Source organism: Leptosomus discolor, chromosome 3 (genome assembly GCF_034619465.1).
Source record: "Leptosomus discolor isolate bLepDis1 chromosome 3, bLepDis1.hap2, whole genome shotgun sequence".
In the NCBI taxonomy this organism is placed as follows: domain Eukaryota; kingdom Metazoa; phylum Chordata; class Aves; order Leptosomiformes; family Leptosomidae; genus Leptosomus; species Leptosomus discolor.
In genome coordinates, this window is record NC_141393.1 from 63016138 (window position 1) to 63030033 (window position 13896).

Sequence of the window (13896 nt, forward strand, 5' to 3'; positions counted from 1 at the left end):
AATAGAGAAAAAACTTAACTTCAAGGTTAGCAGACTTTGGCCGTTCAGCTTGTTGGTCTATCTTAGTGCCCCATGTCAATCTCGATAAAATGTTGGCCAAACTCTTCTTAGATAAAGAGCACTGCTCTTTTCCACAGAACACATGGTAATCAGTGATACTGGCTACATTGCATGGGAAAGGTGTTGTTTTTTTTTTTAATGAGGCTACAGGAATTAGCTGCTGATTTCAGTTCCAAAAGCTGCCTTCACCCATGGGTGATGAAATTGGTCAGATTTTGTGAGTATCTAAAATATAAATCTGGCCTGTGTAAAAAAATCAGTCTTGACTATATGAAATACTTTTCTACAGTAGCAGTGGCTATTTTCAGAAGACTTCTCATCTCTGCAGTAGCAGAGGGATTCGTATTTTTTCCCGTTATTAAAACAAAGACATTTATTAAAAAACATTAGGGCTGAGAAACCAGATGTTGTTGGAATCTAAGGCAAAGAAGGTAATTTGCCTGATGGAAATTAGATAAGTAGCTGTTAAAGTCCATGCTCTGAAAGATTTGGAACACAAACAGGACAAAAGTGACAAAGCCTAGCAGAGTAAAGAACTGTGAGCATCCCCATTTATACTTAGGGAATGCATGGACAGGCCAAAGGGTGATTGTCCAGTGCCAAAAAACAACAGTTGAAATAGTGAAAAGTAAATTTGTAAGTAATTGTCTGCTACTTATGTAGTTTGTGACGTTTAGTTGTCTGAGAATTTTAAGTGCAAACATGCATTTCCTTAGTAGGATGTGAGTACAAACTGTAATATTTTAATTGTTTATATCAAAACCAGAGATACCTGACTACAAGTTAATGGGAAGTGAAAATCAGCATCTATAAATTATTTTAAAATTCTACTTTAATATATCACATTGCAGTGCAATAAACCAAAGCATAACTACAGCACTATAAAACCACACCAGTCTGCTGAGCAGTACAGGGTCTGTGTTCCTTCTGACACCTTGAAGGGACGGTCAGTACTTTTGAGCAGGGTGCGAGTCCCATCCTGGCACAGCTTCGCCTCTGCCTCGCTCCAGCCCCTCCTGTCCTCCCCGGCCTCAAACACTCAGACCTTCTTCGGACTTCCTGTGCCAGTAGAAGTGCAAATCCTCAGCCAGAAATATAACTTCTTGAAAGGCAACCTCATTCCTCAAAATGATTTTTTCCTTTAACCTTTAATCATTGCCAAGTTTTGTCTGAGCTTAGGTTACCTTCCTTCTGTGTGTGTGCTTCCACAGCGTTTTCCTATAAATGTCTCCATGTATTGATTATGTTTGGGAACATAAACTTACTTTCTGAAAGCCTTTTTATGGTTATTCTCTTTACTTTCCTTGTTTGCCTCTAGTTCTGTGCATGTCGTGCTCATCATTTTAGAACAAATACATTTTAAAGTATTTCTTAGCTATTATCGAATCAATAACGAAACAGGCTTTGTAAAGAATCTTTCCTTTTCTTTTTTTTCTGTAATTTAGCAGAATTTAGAATGTATATACTGTGACCAAATAGCAGGATTGTTCAGAAAACTTGCTTGATATCAGTATTGCTAGATTTACAGAGTGTAAACTGGGTATAATATTAGCCCTCTGTCTCAAAAAAAATTACATTGAAATTTCTCTTTCTTTTTTTTTCCCAAATGAAAGAAACTCTCATAAAGGATGAAAACAGTAATCATCTGTAAAATCTCTTTTTTCAGCTCTGATGAAGCCTTCTGCAAAGTCAATTTAAATTACCGCACAGAAAATGGGCTCTCTCTTCTTCATTTATGTTGCATATGTGGGGGTATGTATTTGAAATATGATGTTCTTTAAACATTTTATTTACATGGCTGCTGATTTGTGGTCTGATAACTGTCAGGAGGATTGTATTTTCAGTGAATTTCTTTCTATGGTGTCCTTGTTGATAGCAGGATAAGTATCCATAAGAATTACTCCAAACTTGCCAAGGGGGGTGAATCAAGTTACACTGAACCCCATTATAGCTGGTTCTACAGTCCAAGAGAAGTTTTGGTTGATAGTGTAGCATGTTTTACCACAGGTGTTCAACTAATTCAAAATTACTGGCTATATGCCTTAGTTAATCAGTCCATACTCATCATATAGTACTGCTCTATGTTTCTGTATTCTGCACGTGCTATGGACTTCAGGATAGGGACCTAGCTGCAGCAACACTGCTGTGCACACAACACCTATTTTTCTTGTATAATGAAAATACCCTTATTTTATGTCATGGTGATTAAAAGAAGAATAACTCAAATGCTTTAGTGAAAAATACCAGCTGATAGGATTTTTGCAGATAGCAAATCAGAATATGTGAGGAAAGAGTGCAAGATGTCTTCTGGGATGTTCATAAAAACACGCTTATGGTGGAATTTTCCACTGATCCACATTGCTGCTCTGTTGTGCGCATAGTGAGTCATTAGCTCACGCACACACTTTGCACTTGTTACACAATTTTCAGCAGAAATCAGCTGAGAGAGGCAAAGAGAATGTTACCCTAAGGTTTCAGCTCTACAAAGTACTTACTAATAACATGCATAAACAATTCGCTCAATCTTAGTTAGGTGCTATCTCGAAGGAGGGCCTGATCCTGCACTGCTGAAAACCGAGTGAATCCTTACTCTTAATTTCAGAGTGCAAAATCATACCCAAAGATGACACCAGTACCCGGTAACATTAGAGCAATTGGTGGGATTGCTGAGAGGAAGTTTAAGAAAACATACAATGTTCATTAATTAGGTACAGTACGTGAATGCTTGACAGAGGAAGAGAAGCTATTAGAGCCGACATTGTCCTTGTTTACCATCATAAGTATTCAGAAGGCAGATACATTTTTTCAGTCATCACTGTGCATCAGAAATGTAGGAGTAAAGCTGCTTGCCCGTGCTGACATCCATTAGCACCCCCAAAACGACTGTCCTGTAATGACATTGTATAGCGAGGGAGAGCAGTGCTTCGGTTCTGAAGGGGCAAAGGACTTAGGTGCCTGAGAAACCGGAGACTCTGGAAGTGACTGCACGTTTGAGGAGCTCTTTGCAGCACGGTCTGGATGTTAAAGGAGGAGTTTGCTTCTTTAGAAGTTCAACTGTCCTTAACAAATCCTTACTAAATTGTGAACAAACAGTGAGCCAGTACATGGCCAGATCTGCAAGTGTCCCAGTGGATAAGGAGATGGTGCCCAGTTCCATTTGGAGGTTTCATGAGATGTATTTTACGGTTCGCTTCAGGTCAGCAGATGAGCTACCTATTTCTCTCTGCTTTCAAACTCAAGCAGAAGTTTCTTACTTCATCTGCACGTTCTTTTCTGTAATAACTTTGTTTTTCAATTTGCTTTCTAAAGGTAACAAATCACATATTAGAACTCTTATGCTAAAAGGACTGCGCCCATCCAGATTAACAAGAAATGGATTTACAGCTCTGCACCTGGCAGCTTATAAGGTAAGTAATTTTGAATAGAATTGATGAAAAGAAATCAGAACTGAGCAGCTTATTTGTATGAACTACCTAGTTGAACTCTCTAGTTGCTACTTGTGGTGAAAATACAAATTTCACATTTACGGTGCATAAGAAAATGACTTATAAAGAGCCCAGGCACAGGAAATCAGCATGTGCTTTTGCAGCGTCATCTGTGAGGGTATGATATTGCTTTGGAAACATTGATTAAATCATGCAATGCAGCTCAAGATAGAAGAGTGTTCTTTTTATTGTTAAAGCTATTAATAGAAACAATCTCAAAGGAATTTATTTCACAGTTTCTCTCTTTTTTGCTTCTTTCTTGTTGCTCCTCCCTAAGTTCCACATTCAACTTCAATATCAATTTTCTCCATTATTGTATTTATCTTTTAAGACTCAACAATAACTGTACGAAGGAATAAAGTAGACAAAAGACAGCATTTTCCTAAAGAATTGTTGTGGTTCTTATTTTGAGATGGAGCATCTTAGAAACCTAATCCATGTACAGACCAGCCCCAAAAGCACTTAGCTTCTCAGAGGGAACTCAGATCAAAGATAGGAGTTTATATTCTAGGCTGTAATGTTCAACCCTTTTATGTCCCATAGGTGCCACAAGTTCATAACGGACTCTTTCTTCTGCAAAGCTCTCACACCAGATACCATTCTGATTTGCTGTATGTTCAAAGCTGATAGAAGGTTAAGTAGTGGGCACCTGCGTGCCACTACTCATCCATAAGTGGTGTTCCGAACTCTGTTGCAAGGGGACACAGATGTGGTAGACGGTCTTTAATCCAAATACTCAATTCCAAATGCAGCCAGAATCATGACAGTCACAGTCATTTTCATCCAAAAGCTCACCTGTGGAAGAGGAGATGGTTTGCCTTCTATTAGGAAATAATCTGATGGTTAGAATATTTGTCTAGAGAGAAGACCAAAGTCTCTCTTGGAGAGAATTCAAGCTCATATTGCAAATTATCAGGCTATGGCTGTCCCAGAGTAAGCATGCAACTGGCTTTCCTGTGGAAATTAACCCGGGGTGGGCGTTAGAATGGGGAGAGTGCAGGAAAAGCCTAACATCGGTTGAGTAATGACAGCATTGCCTGGGACACACGGCATACCAGCGTGAGTATTGTTTGTGTGAGGAAGACACTGACCCCGCAGCGCAGCCATGTTTTAGCTGTTGTAGAGGGGAATAGGAGCAGGAAGCAAGAAGAGATGCAAGCAGCGGCTTTTGTAATTTTGTCTGAAGGTGGGAAGAAAGACACCTCCCTATTTCCAGTGTTGGCTACGGACAAGCTGAGCCAATTTCCTGCTCCAAATGCTGAATTTCATGAATCCCATCACTGGAACTCTGACGTGCCCCAGGTGTGTTTAGAGAGGTGGTCATTAAATAGGCTGAAGACTCAATCATGGAGCCAGATACCTGAAAGTTATGGATGCTGGGGATGCCTTATGCTCTGCAGCTCCATGGCTCAACTCTGTGTATCTACGTTAGTTTGATTTTACAACCGCTGGTACCAATTAGCTATGCAAGCTATAAAATGATGACAGTAATCAAATCTTATACATCATGGGATGAAGTGACAGTTTACAGCAATAATAAAAGAAACTTTCCCACATGCACAATGTTGCATAGTTAGCCAATTGCCAGAAGAATTTCTCAGCCTTTCTTTAATGTCAATCTCAGTGAATGGTTTTCAATTAATAACTTAGCTGAAAAATAAAAATCCTTTGTTTAAAAGGACTTCTATAATACACTTCTAGGATGTTTTCATTACTTAGGAATAGTTTTGATTTTGCTATCAAATCTTGTTTTATGTGTTTTCCCTGCACTGTAAAGTTGATAAACCTCTTACATCCACTTCAGCACTGAATCAGCAACTTATTTAATCACTGAAGTCATCTGATGCAATATCCAATATCTTTTTCAGGTTGCACAAAGCTAAGCAAACTAGTGTGAATTTTGGGATGTAAAATAAAATGCAATATAACTTTTCTCCCATAAGTGACATTTTAAGACTTAAAGATTTACTGTGAGTTACCCAATGACAGCTTTTGTTGCCTTATAGTTCTTTTCTAAGTAAAATATAAAGGAGCCTAGAGATACCTCAGCAATAGTAAAGCAATGTATACTCAGAGCAACTTCTTGTGAAACTCCTTGACTACTTCTTATGTGTAATCTGAATTTTTTGTGGCATTTCCTAAGAGTAAAACAGAACGAGGAACACTGGACTGAGTCACTAATTAGAACAGAACATTTCAAGATAATTCAAACTCAGCCAGTCTTCCCTGGCTGCATAATATCCAATCCATTGTGCGACCAATGTTTCAAGGTCTAAAACTATTTGATAGGAAAAGTGATATAAACTTTTAGTGTCCATTATTATCAAACAGAAATTCCTAACATTTCCTGAAAATAGGAAATCCATTTCAGTATGAACATGTTATGCTTTCACAGACATATTTTAACTGCTGCTTCTCTGGCATTGATTCATTCTTGTCCTTCTTTTAGTGTCTGCTTCAAACAGGTAGAGAACAATGAGAGAGTTTGGAGATTTTAGCACCTCTTTTGTCCTCCAGCTGTGTGCATTTCTTAAGAAACAATGACAATTGTTTATCAATTGTAGGAGGCTCATCTCTGGGCTGGATGATGATGGAAGGCAGATCCCCAAGAAGGGAAAATTATGATAGCTCTAGTTGGTGCAGTTAGAACAAGTGATGGTGAGAAAGATGGCCTGGTTTCTCCTGCGAGTTCTGTCACCACTCCTGAACAAATCATTTCACTTCCCTGTGTTTGATTTCACTATTTGTAAATTAGAATTTGTTAATGGTCATATTGCCTGGGCATTATGACTTTTAATGTGTTTCTCAAGTTTATTTTTATTACTGTCATTTGATAGTGCCCATTGCTGTTGTTATACGTGGAGGAAGTCACAGCAAAAATTGTGTGTATGACAGGAAAGTGAAACGATATGAAAAATAAGCTCAGAATTTGGCATATATGCTATATATTTATCCTGGGAACTCCTCAGGTACCCTTCTATGTTAGGCACTGTAATGTTGTGACATGTAAGACAGTTTCTGTGAGCACTTAATAATGGCTTGGAGACTGAGAGATATTTAAAGACATCATATAATCAGAATAGAAACTTTTTTTTAAAGACACAGGCTTTAGTATAGCAAAAGAGACTTCTGGTGCCTGGGACAAATCTTCCCCCCTCTCCTTTCCTTGCACTCTTGTGTTCCTGGGGTCATAGCCAGCCCCTTTTCTTGAAACACAGCAGTGTGGTAGCTGGGGAGGCGTAGCCATATACAGCTCTCCTTGGCTCCCACCTGCAGTGGTCGGAGCTGCACCCCAGAAATAACAGGTTTTAAATGCATGCCTTTTAGGACAACGCAGAACTGTTAACAGCACTGCTACATGGTGGAGCTGACATTCAGCAAGTTGGGTATGGAGCTTTGACAGCCCTTCACATCGCCACAATCGCTGGTCATCATAAGGTACGTCTCCTTTTCTGTACAGGGAATTATCGAAGTGAGTACTAGTATTAGCAGGCCATTTTATTTTAGATTGATGCCATTCAAAACAAAACTCAGAAGTGGTTAAGTACAGCTGACTTTTATTTAAATTTTTGTACATTTTGGGAAAACAACATCTGTGCCTATATTTTACGTTGAACAAACATGCACAAAGGACATAGATCTGTTTGTGCATCTCTTACCTTTATATAAATGTCTTTAAACTCTTGGCAATAAATGCCACTGTTTCTAAATATCAGAAGCGTTAACCAATAGATACATGATGAAACACTTTCACTCATACATGTCAGGACTTCTGAACCTGAATATGGAGTGAGGCTTCCAAATACTGTCTTTCTGAGTGTGAAGGAAACACAGTAAAAGAGTTTTATTCCCTCTTCTAGGTGTCACGAGCTCTGCTTCACAGCTCTGTGATTTTCACTTCAGAAAGAGACAGAGATGCTCAGTTTAGAGCTATTTTATACTTCAGATTAGTGCAGAGAAAACTTGTCAGGGTAAGTCTGGCATGAATCTCAAACATCCATATTGATAAGTCTCCTATGGGTTGGAGACTTATCACTATGGGGAGCAGAGGAAGGAAGAGAGGGATGAGATTCCCTAGGTGCCTATAATCAGGCCCTTCCCTTTCTAGACATGGTGTCAGTCATGAATCTGTTTTCTTATCATTTACCACCTCAGTTCAGTCATTTCACACATCATCTCATTTCTGTCACCCAGGCAACAGCTCACTCAGTGTAATTTATTTATTTTTTTAATCTCTTAAAGTACTGGGTGTGCGAAATTACCTTGGTAATGAAGGGTTTATGACTGTAAATGTACTCATGAATTCAGGTACTTCACTTTTTATCTCCTTTGGGTCCATTAAGCAAGCAAAGATTTTGTCCTCTGTTTGAGTAAAAGTTTTAACTTACACAGAGTGCTGGACTGATTTATGGAGACAGAAACATCAGAATTCTTTAAAGAGAGATAATCAGCAAGAAATGCAAGCAAAAATAACTAAGTACAAAGAAGGAAATATAGGAGATATTCATACTGGCCTTTACACTGTGAATTGAGTTGTGCATCTTACACTTATAAATTCCCTTCAAGAGTTTGGCTGGATGATTAGAAAAAGGCATGTGTGCAGTTTTCAACAGAAAAGAAGAGCCTCTATGTGTGTATCTGTCAAGAAAGAATACATGTCTTATGAACTCCCAAGTTACAGCAGTCACTGAGCTTAGTGATGTAAAGAAAGCCATCTCTTTTGCTACATTTTCAGTTAACCAACTTATACACGCGCACACACAAACTATTTTCTATACATACGCATATGTTACATATTTACATATTGAAAGAGAGAAAAGACACTTCTTTTCAAACAGGCAGTTTTGTTGGGGAATCAATAACCCTTCAGAAATTTTCTATACTATCTCAAGAATTCTGTTAACATTTAAATACCTGGTCTGAGAAACTTTGAGGCTAGCCACTGAAGTTCAGCTGAGGAAAGGCAATACTTCTTCATTTATGCAGTTTATATTTTCTTTAAGTTACTGTTTCTGTTTAGTCTGAAGAAATTATCAGATCTCTGGGTCAGTAACAATATGCTAGATTTTCTATTTTATTTGGGCTTTCAAAGATGCTGATAAATCCCTACTGGAATTTGCAGTCAGGATTTTAATTTTCAATTAATTATATATCTGAATTTCTTCAATGCTTTTGAAAATTACACCAGGCACTCTTTGCAAATTTTTGCACTTAATATCTTTAAGTATTTCAACTTGTACATTAACTGCACATATACATAGATAAAGACAGCACCTAACATCACAGTAGTCATTGCAGGGCTCAAAAGTCTTTGGAGGCTGTGAACACTGATGCAAGTAGCAATTCCAGCGGTAAAGTAGTCACTGGGAGAAACAAGCCAGGCTTTGCAAACACAGCTCTGAACAGCTGGCGTGCCAGCAATTTTGCTGGTGAAAGTAGAACTGTATACCCTTAGTAAATTTTCTACTGTAGCTTGGCTGCGAAAGGCTGCCTGTGAGAGTGAAGGAGGCAGAAATTGACTGGAGCAACTGTTCTAGCACTAGAGGGTGTAATGAGTACCTGTTTAGTCCCATGAAGGGGACAAGTTGTGTCAGGGAAAAGCTCCTCCCAATTTCTAATGGATAGATATATTATGCTCTTTTCACCCTCTTAAGGGCTATGTATGTAGCCTTTATGTATATGACTGTGTATATATATGTATATATGTGTGTGTGTATGTATACGTTGTCTGCTGGGGACTTTTCCCAGGCTTGTAGGCCACCAGGGGCAACTGAGGATACTGGTGAATTTAGCTTTACATTGCAGCTTCCAGAATGGTTCCAAAATGATTTAAATCCAACAGGTATGTTTGTGCTTCTTGTTAAAGACGGGATGCATACAGACAGAGTTGGTGACAACCTTGTGTACCTAGAGAGTCTGTGTGTGTGAAGAAGGTTAAGCTGAAAGAAGGTTAAAACAATTTACGGGTGGTCACACGAAGGAACTCAATTAAAAAGCCGTTAACCTTCAGTGTTTCAGTCAGCAACTCCAACAGTGATCAGGGGACAAATCAATCTGTAGCATCTGTTTAAGCCGGTGAGTGAGGAGGCGTGCTAGTTTGTGTGTTGAAGGTCAGCTCTCTGTGCGGGAGATGGAGGCTTCTTGGTGCGTCTGCTGCCAGCGAGGCTGAGAGCCAGCGGGGCTGGAGCTGTTTGCCTTGTAGCATTGCATCCCTGAGCTCACAGGGCATCCTGTCGTTCCCTTCCGGTACACATACAGCTCCTTTTATTAGCTTAATGGAAATCCTTCCTTGTGTATCCTATTACTGAAAAACAGATGAGGAACCGCCATATCTAATTGTTCTGTGCAAGGATTATAGTGGAGTGTTAACTAGAGTCTTAACTCTTCAGTGATGTTTCTCACTTTTATGAAGCATATATTTAATGTTTGCTCTGTGGGAGATACAAAGTACTCCTCTCTGCATTGGGGTTTCAAGTAATTTTTAAAATGTCTGGGCCTTGTCCTGCAAATGCCAAAGGAAGGCCTGCTATTTGTCTCGTGTCTCTAGCTCCTACTGAGGTTATTGAAAAATAAGAGTGCTCAGAGTCCGACAAGGGTAAGACCATTAACTTGATAAGAAATAAGTTATTGTGAATGGTTTTGAAAAGCCCCTTGTTTCTTCCTTGGGAATGATCAGATCTTTATCAGAAGTATTCTCCATAAATGGAGCGGGACTCTATATAACTCATTTGGTTCATCTGCTGGTCTGGGGACTGAAGATTCAGAGTCCAAGTGTAAGATTTTTCTTTCCTCCTTTACATAGCTTTGAAATTTTCAGTCAGCTTGGAAGCTCCTCTGCTAGATTAAATAGCTTATTTTGTCCACACTTTCATTAATATTTGTGGAAACATGGAATGATTTTTTAACACCCCCTAAAAAAATAGAATAAATTTAAGAAAGAGAAAATAGATTTTTGGTCATCTTCCTAATTCCAGTAAGCTAAATAGTTATTTATACCATTAAATAAATAAATAGGAGAGGTGTACACACCAATCTATGCAACATAGCCTTTTACTACAGAAAAGGACTGACCATATTTAAGAGAAAGACAGAGAGAACTGGGGAAAAAATGGCTTTGTTCCCCATTTCCCTGAAGAGTCAGTCTGTGGCTTTCACTCCATCACCACACCTCAAATGACCAGAGTGATCAGTTCTCTAAAATGAGGCCATCAGCATCGATGGGATGTTCCAACTCATTTGAGCCAGTGTGGTGTGTAAATATTTCATGTTCTCTACGGCTTAATGCTGTATTTTCTTCACCAAACCTATGCTGTTTGTTTACTTTAACTATTAATGGAAATTGCATTTCTCAATGAGAAGAATGAAAAATGAATGAAAAATTATAAAATAAGGTGATGACTGTATTAGGAACATCACCAAATAAGTTTAATAAATCTCTCATTAAGTCTGCTATTTTGAAGACATTAACTGTTCCCAGCCCAGGGAGGTCATTGCTATATAAATAATGCATTTGCCTCATACACATTTATGTGTCATCCAGTATCACCATGTTGGAAAACCAATATCATTGACTATTTAATCTTGTAAATTGAAGTTGTCATTCTGAGATTACAACTGTGGATGCGTGAACTGGCTGAGGGCTACAGGCAGGATGAACCAGTGCCACTCAGTTTTTGCAATCTGCAAACCTGAGAATCTGAAGAGTGAATGTGTTTGTAGCAAGGACCTCTTGAGGAAAAGCGAGTTAGTCCCATCTTACAGATTTTCTACATTAATAAATCCCTTTTCATTTACAAGTCATATGTTACACCAGCATGTTTGTCACCTCCTGTCTTCACTGGAATCTTAGTGGTAACAGGAGTATGTTCAAATGATTGAAGAAGCCTGGGAAAACTAAGTTTACGTGAGCCTTTTTAAATGGTTCACAAAGTCCCTGTTTTCTTCTTTCATTCCCTGCATTTTGTGCTAGTGCTGCATCTTCCCAGCCCTTTGTTTTATCTGACACCAATTCTTCAGACCTTTTCAGAATCATTCTAGAACCAGGAATGCGGAAATATATTCACACAAGCTACAAGATAATGCAGAATCAAAGACCCTCAGAATTTGCCTCTGAGGATCCGACCAGTGAGAAGAGGACTGGAGCTCATGAGTTTTGAATGCAATAACTGGTTTTAATAGCTGTAAGCAAACCATCCAGACTGAATGGAGTGAAGGAAGCCTTTTGCAGCCCACGAGTGGGAGCATGAGGTGTTTAGCAAATTAAGGCACTTTGTGGCTCAGTAAAGGAGTTTACATTAACCTAATGATGCTAACTTGTCTGAAAACCATCACAGACTTTGACAACACTTTTCTCCGGCTGTGCTTTCTCCCCGGGAATGTCCTGTGCAGCAAATGTATGTGTGACCCGTTTTTAAGCTAGAAGAACGCAAAGTAAACATGACATTTTAAAACTATGGTGATGTTAAATTTACAGCAATCTCTTTGCCTGGAACAGTTATCTTTTAATAATATTGCACAAAAACCATTTAAAATATTCTGTGTCTAGCATCTGCCAATATTGGCAAAATATTAAAAAAAATCCCATTCTTCAGCTACCCTGTAGCAAAAGCAGTCCTGGGGAGAGCATTATATTTCAAGACACCAGTACCTGCATCTTTCATTAATGATTCATCTGTGACCTGTGTATGTCTGACTGGAACAGCTAAGATAAAAGAACATGCAAAAGCTTATCACTGGTCTGATGTCTGTCCTCCTGTCTTACAGAAGAGCATATATTAAATATTTCAGTAGACTTTTTCATAAGAAAGACAATTAAATGTACATTCATCAGCAAGTTGTATTTAAAACATTCAGAACCCCCTTTAGCAGTTTCTTAATTCAGTCTGATAGAGTTTGTTCTAAAATTCTTATAGATACACAGAGAGTTAGGAGTTGTAATAATTTAGTGCAAAGACACTTTGCAGGACATGACTGATCATATCTACACTTGCTAAATTGGAGGGAATTAGGCAAATGCTTGCCACTAATCATATTTTTATTTTAATAGCTTAATTAATAAAGGAACTCTGAAAATCATTATAGATTCTTTAGATATTTTAGTGTAAGGCTGTACAGAGCCTAGCACTGGGGCAAAGGCCTTAATTGTTGAAGTTGCCTTCTCATTTAAATTTTGCCTCCTAAAAAGTCAATAATCATTGATCTTATTTTCTTAAAGGATTTCTTATCCCTTGCCCTTGTCCAAAAGACAAAGCCCTTACGCAGTCTGTCTTATGTTTTATTTTCTTGACCCCTTCTAACCTTCAAAGTAGCTTAATTAGTTGTCTTTGAAATGAACATAATTGACTTGAGTGTTCAAAAAGATTCTTAATAAACCTTTCATCGGACAATTTTAAGAAAAATTACAAAGTAAGAGTATTGTTCAAAGTGTTCAAAGTAACATTTTGAATTAAAAATCGGTTGTGCGAGGAAAAGTGGAGGAGTTGTTTCCCTCATTCTCCCACCTGTGCCACTGCGAACCCACCCCGAAGCCTCCAGCTGCCTTTGTGGCCAGGCTGTCCATTTGGCTCCCATTCAGCCTGCTGCCAACTGGGGTCCTGAGGTCCTGCCCAGCAGAGCTGCTCCCCAGCCAGGCTGTCCACAGCCTGTGCAATCACAGGAGAGGATTTTGTGTTTGTCATTGCCGAGCTTCGTATGGGTCACACTGGTCCCTTCCCCCAGCCTAGCTGGGCCCCCTTGGATGGCAGCCCCACCCTCAAGTGCTCTGAGGACATAATTTGATGTCCTCTGCTAACAGGACGAGAGTGCACTCTATTGCTGCCTCCAGGACCATTGCTGAAGGTATTAAAAAGGATGGGTCCCAGGACAGACCCCTGTGGTACTCAACTTGATACTAGCCTTGAGGCAGAGTTCAACTTTTTAACTGCTAACCTCCAAGCCCAGTCACCTAACCACTTTTTCACCCACCTAGTTTTGCACCCATCCAGATCATAAGGTCTCAGCTGTGCTGCAAGGATATTTGGGAGACAGTGTTGAAGATAATGCTTAAGTCAAAGTAAAAGGCACCCACTGTTCACCCCTCACCCGAAAATCCAATCATTCTATCCCAGAGGACAATCAGGTTGGTCAGGCAAGACTTACCCTGGTAAATCTGTGCTGACTGTACCCAGGCACACCAGGGCATTGAGAACTGCTTTCTCTGCAGTTTGAAAACTTCCTCTAGGTTATGGAGCTGCACCGTTAGTCTGTCTCCAGAGGATAAAAATCTTTTTTTGGTCTTTCTATAAGAATTTAAAGCCTTTTTTTTCCTCAGAAATTTCCCCCTTACTTTCTGAAGTAATTTTATCCTTACACA

General features: G+C 39.1%; 1 protein-coding gene across 1 annotated transcript in view; it reads left to right on the forward strand.

The window, feature by feature from the left end:
• The window catches only part of TNNI3K (TNNI3 interacting kinase), a 72893-nt gene that overhangs the window by 1669 nt on the left and 57328 nt on the right, over positions 1-13896 (forward strand). The window contains exons 3-5 of the mRNA XM_086462313.1: positions 1727-1812; positions 3370-3467; positions 6873-6983. Of these exons, the coding sequence (XP_086318439.1) occupies positions 1727-1812; positions 3370-3467; positions 6873-6983 (295 nt within the window). The remainder of the gene's footprint in view (positions 1-1726; positions 1813-3369; positions 3468-6872; positions 6984-13896) is intronic.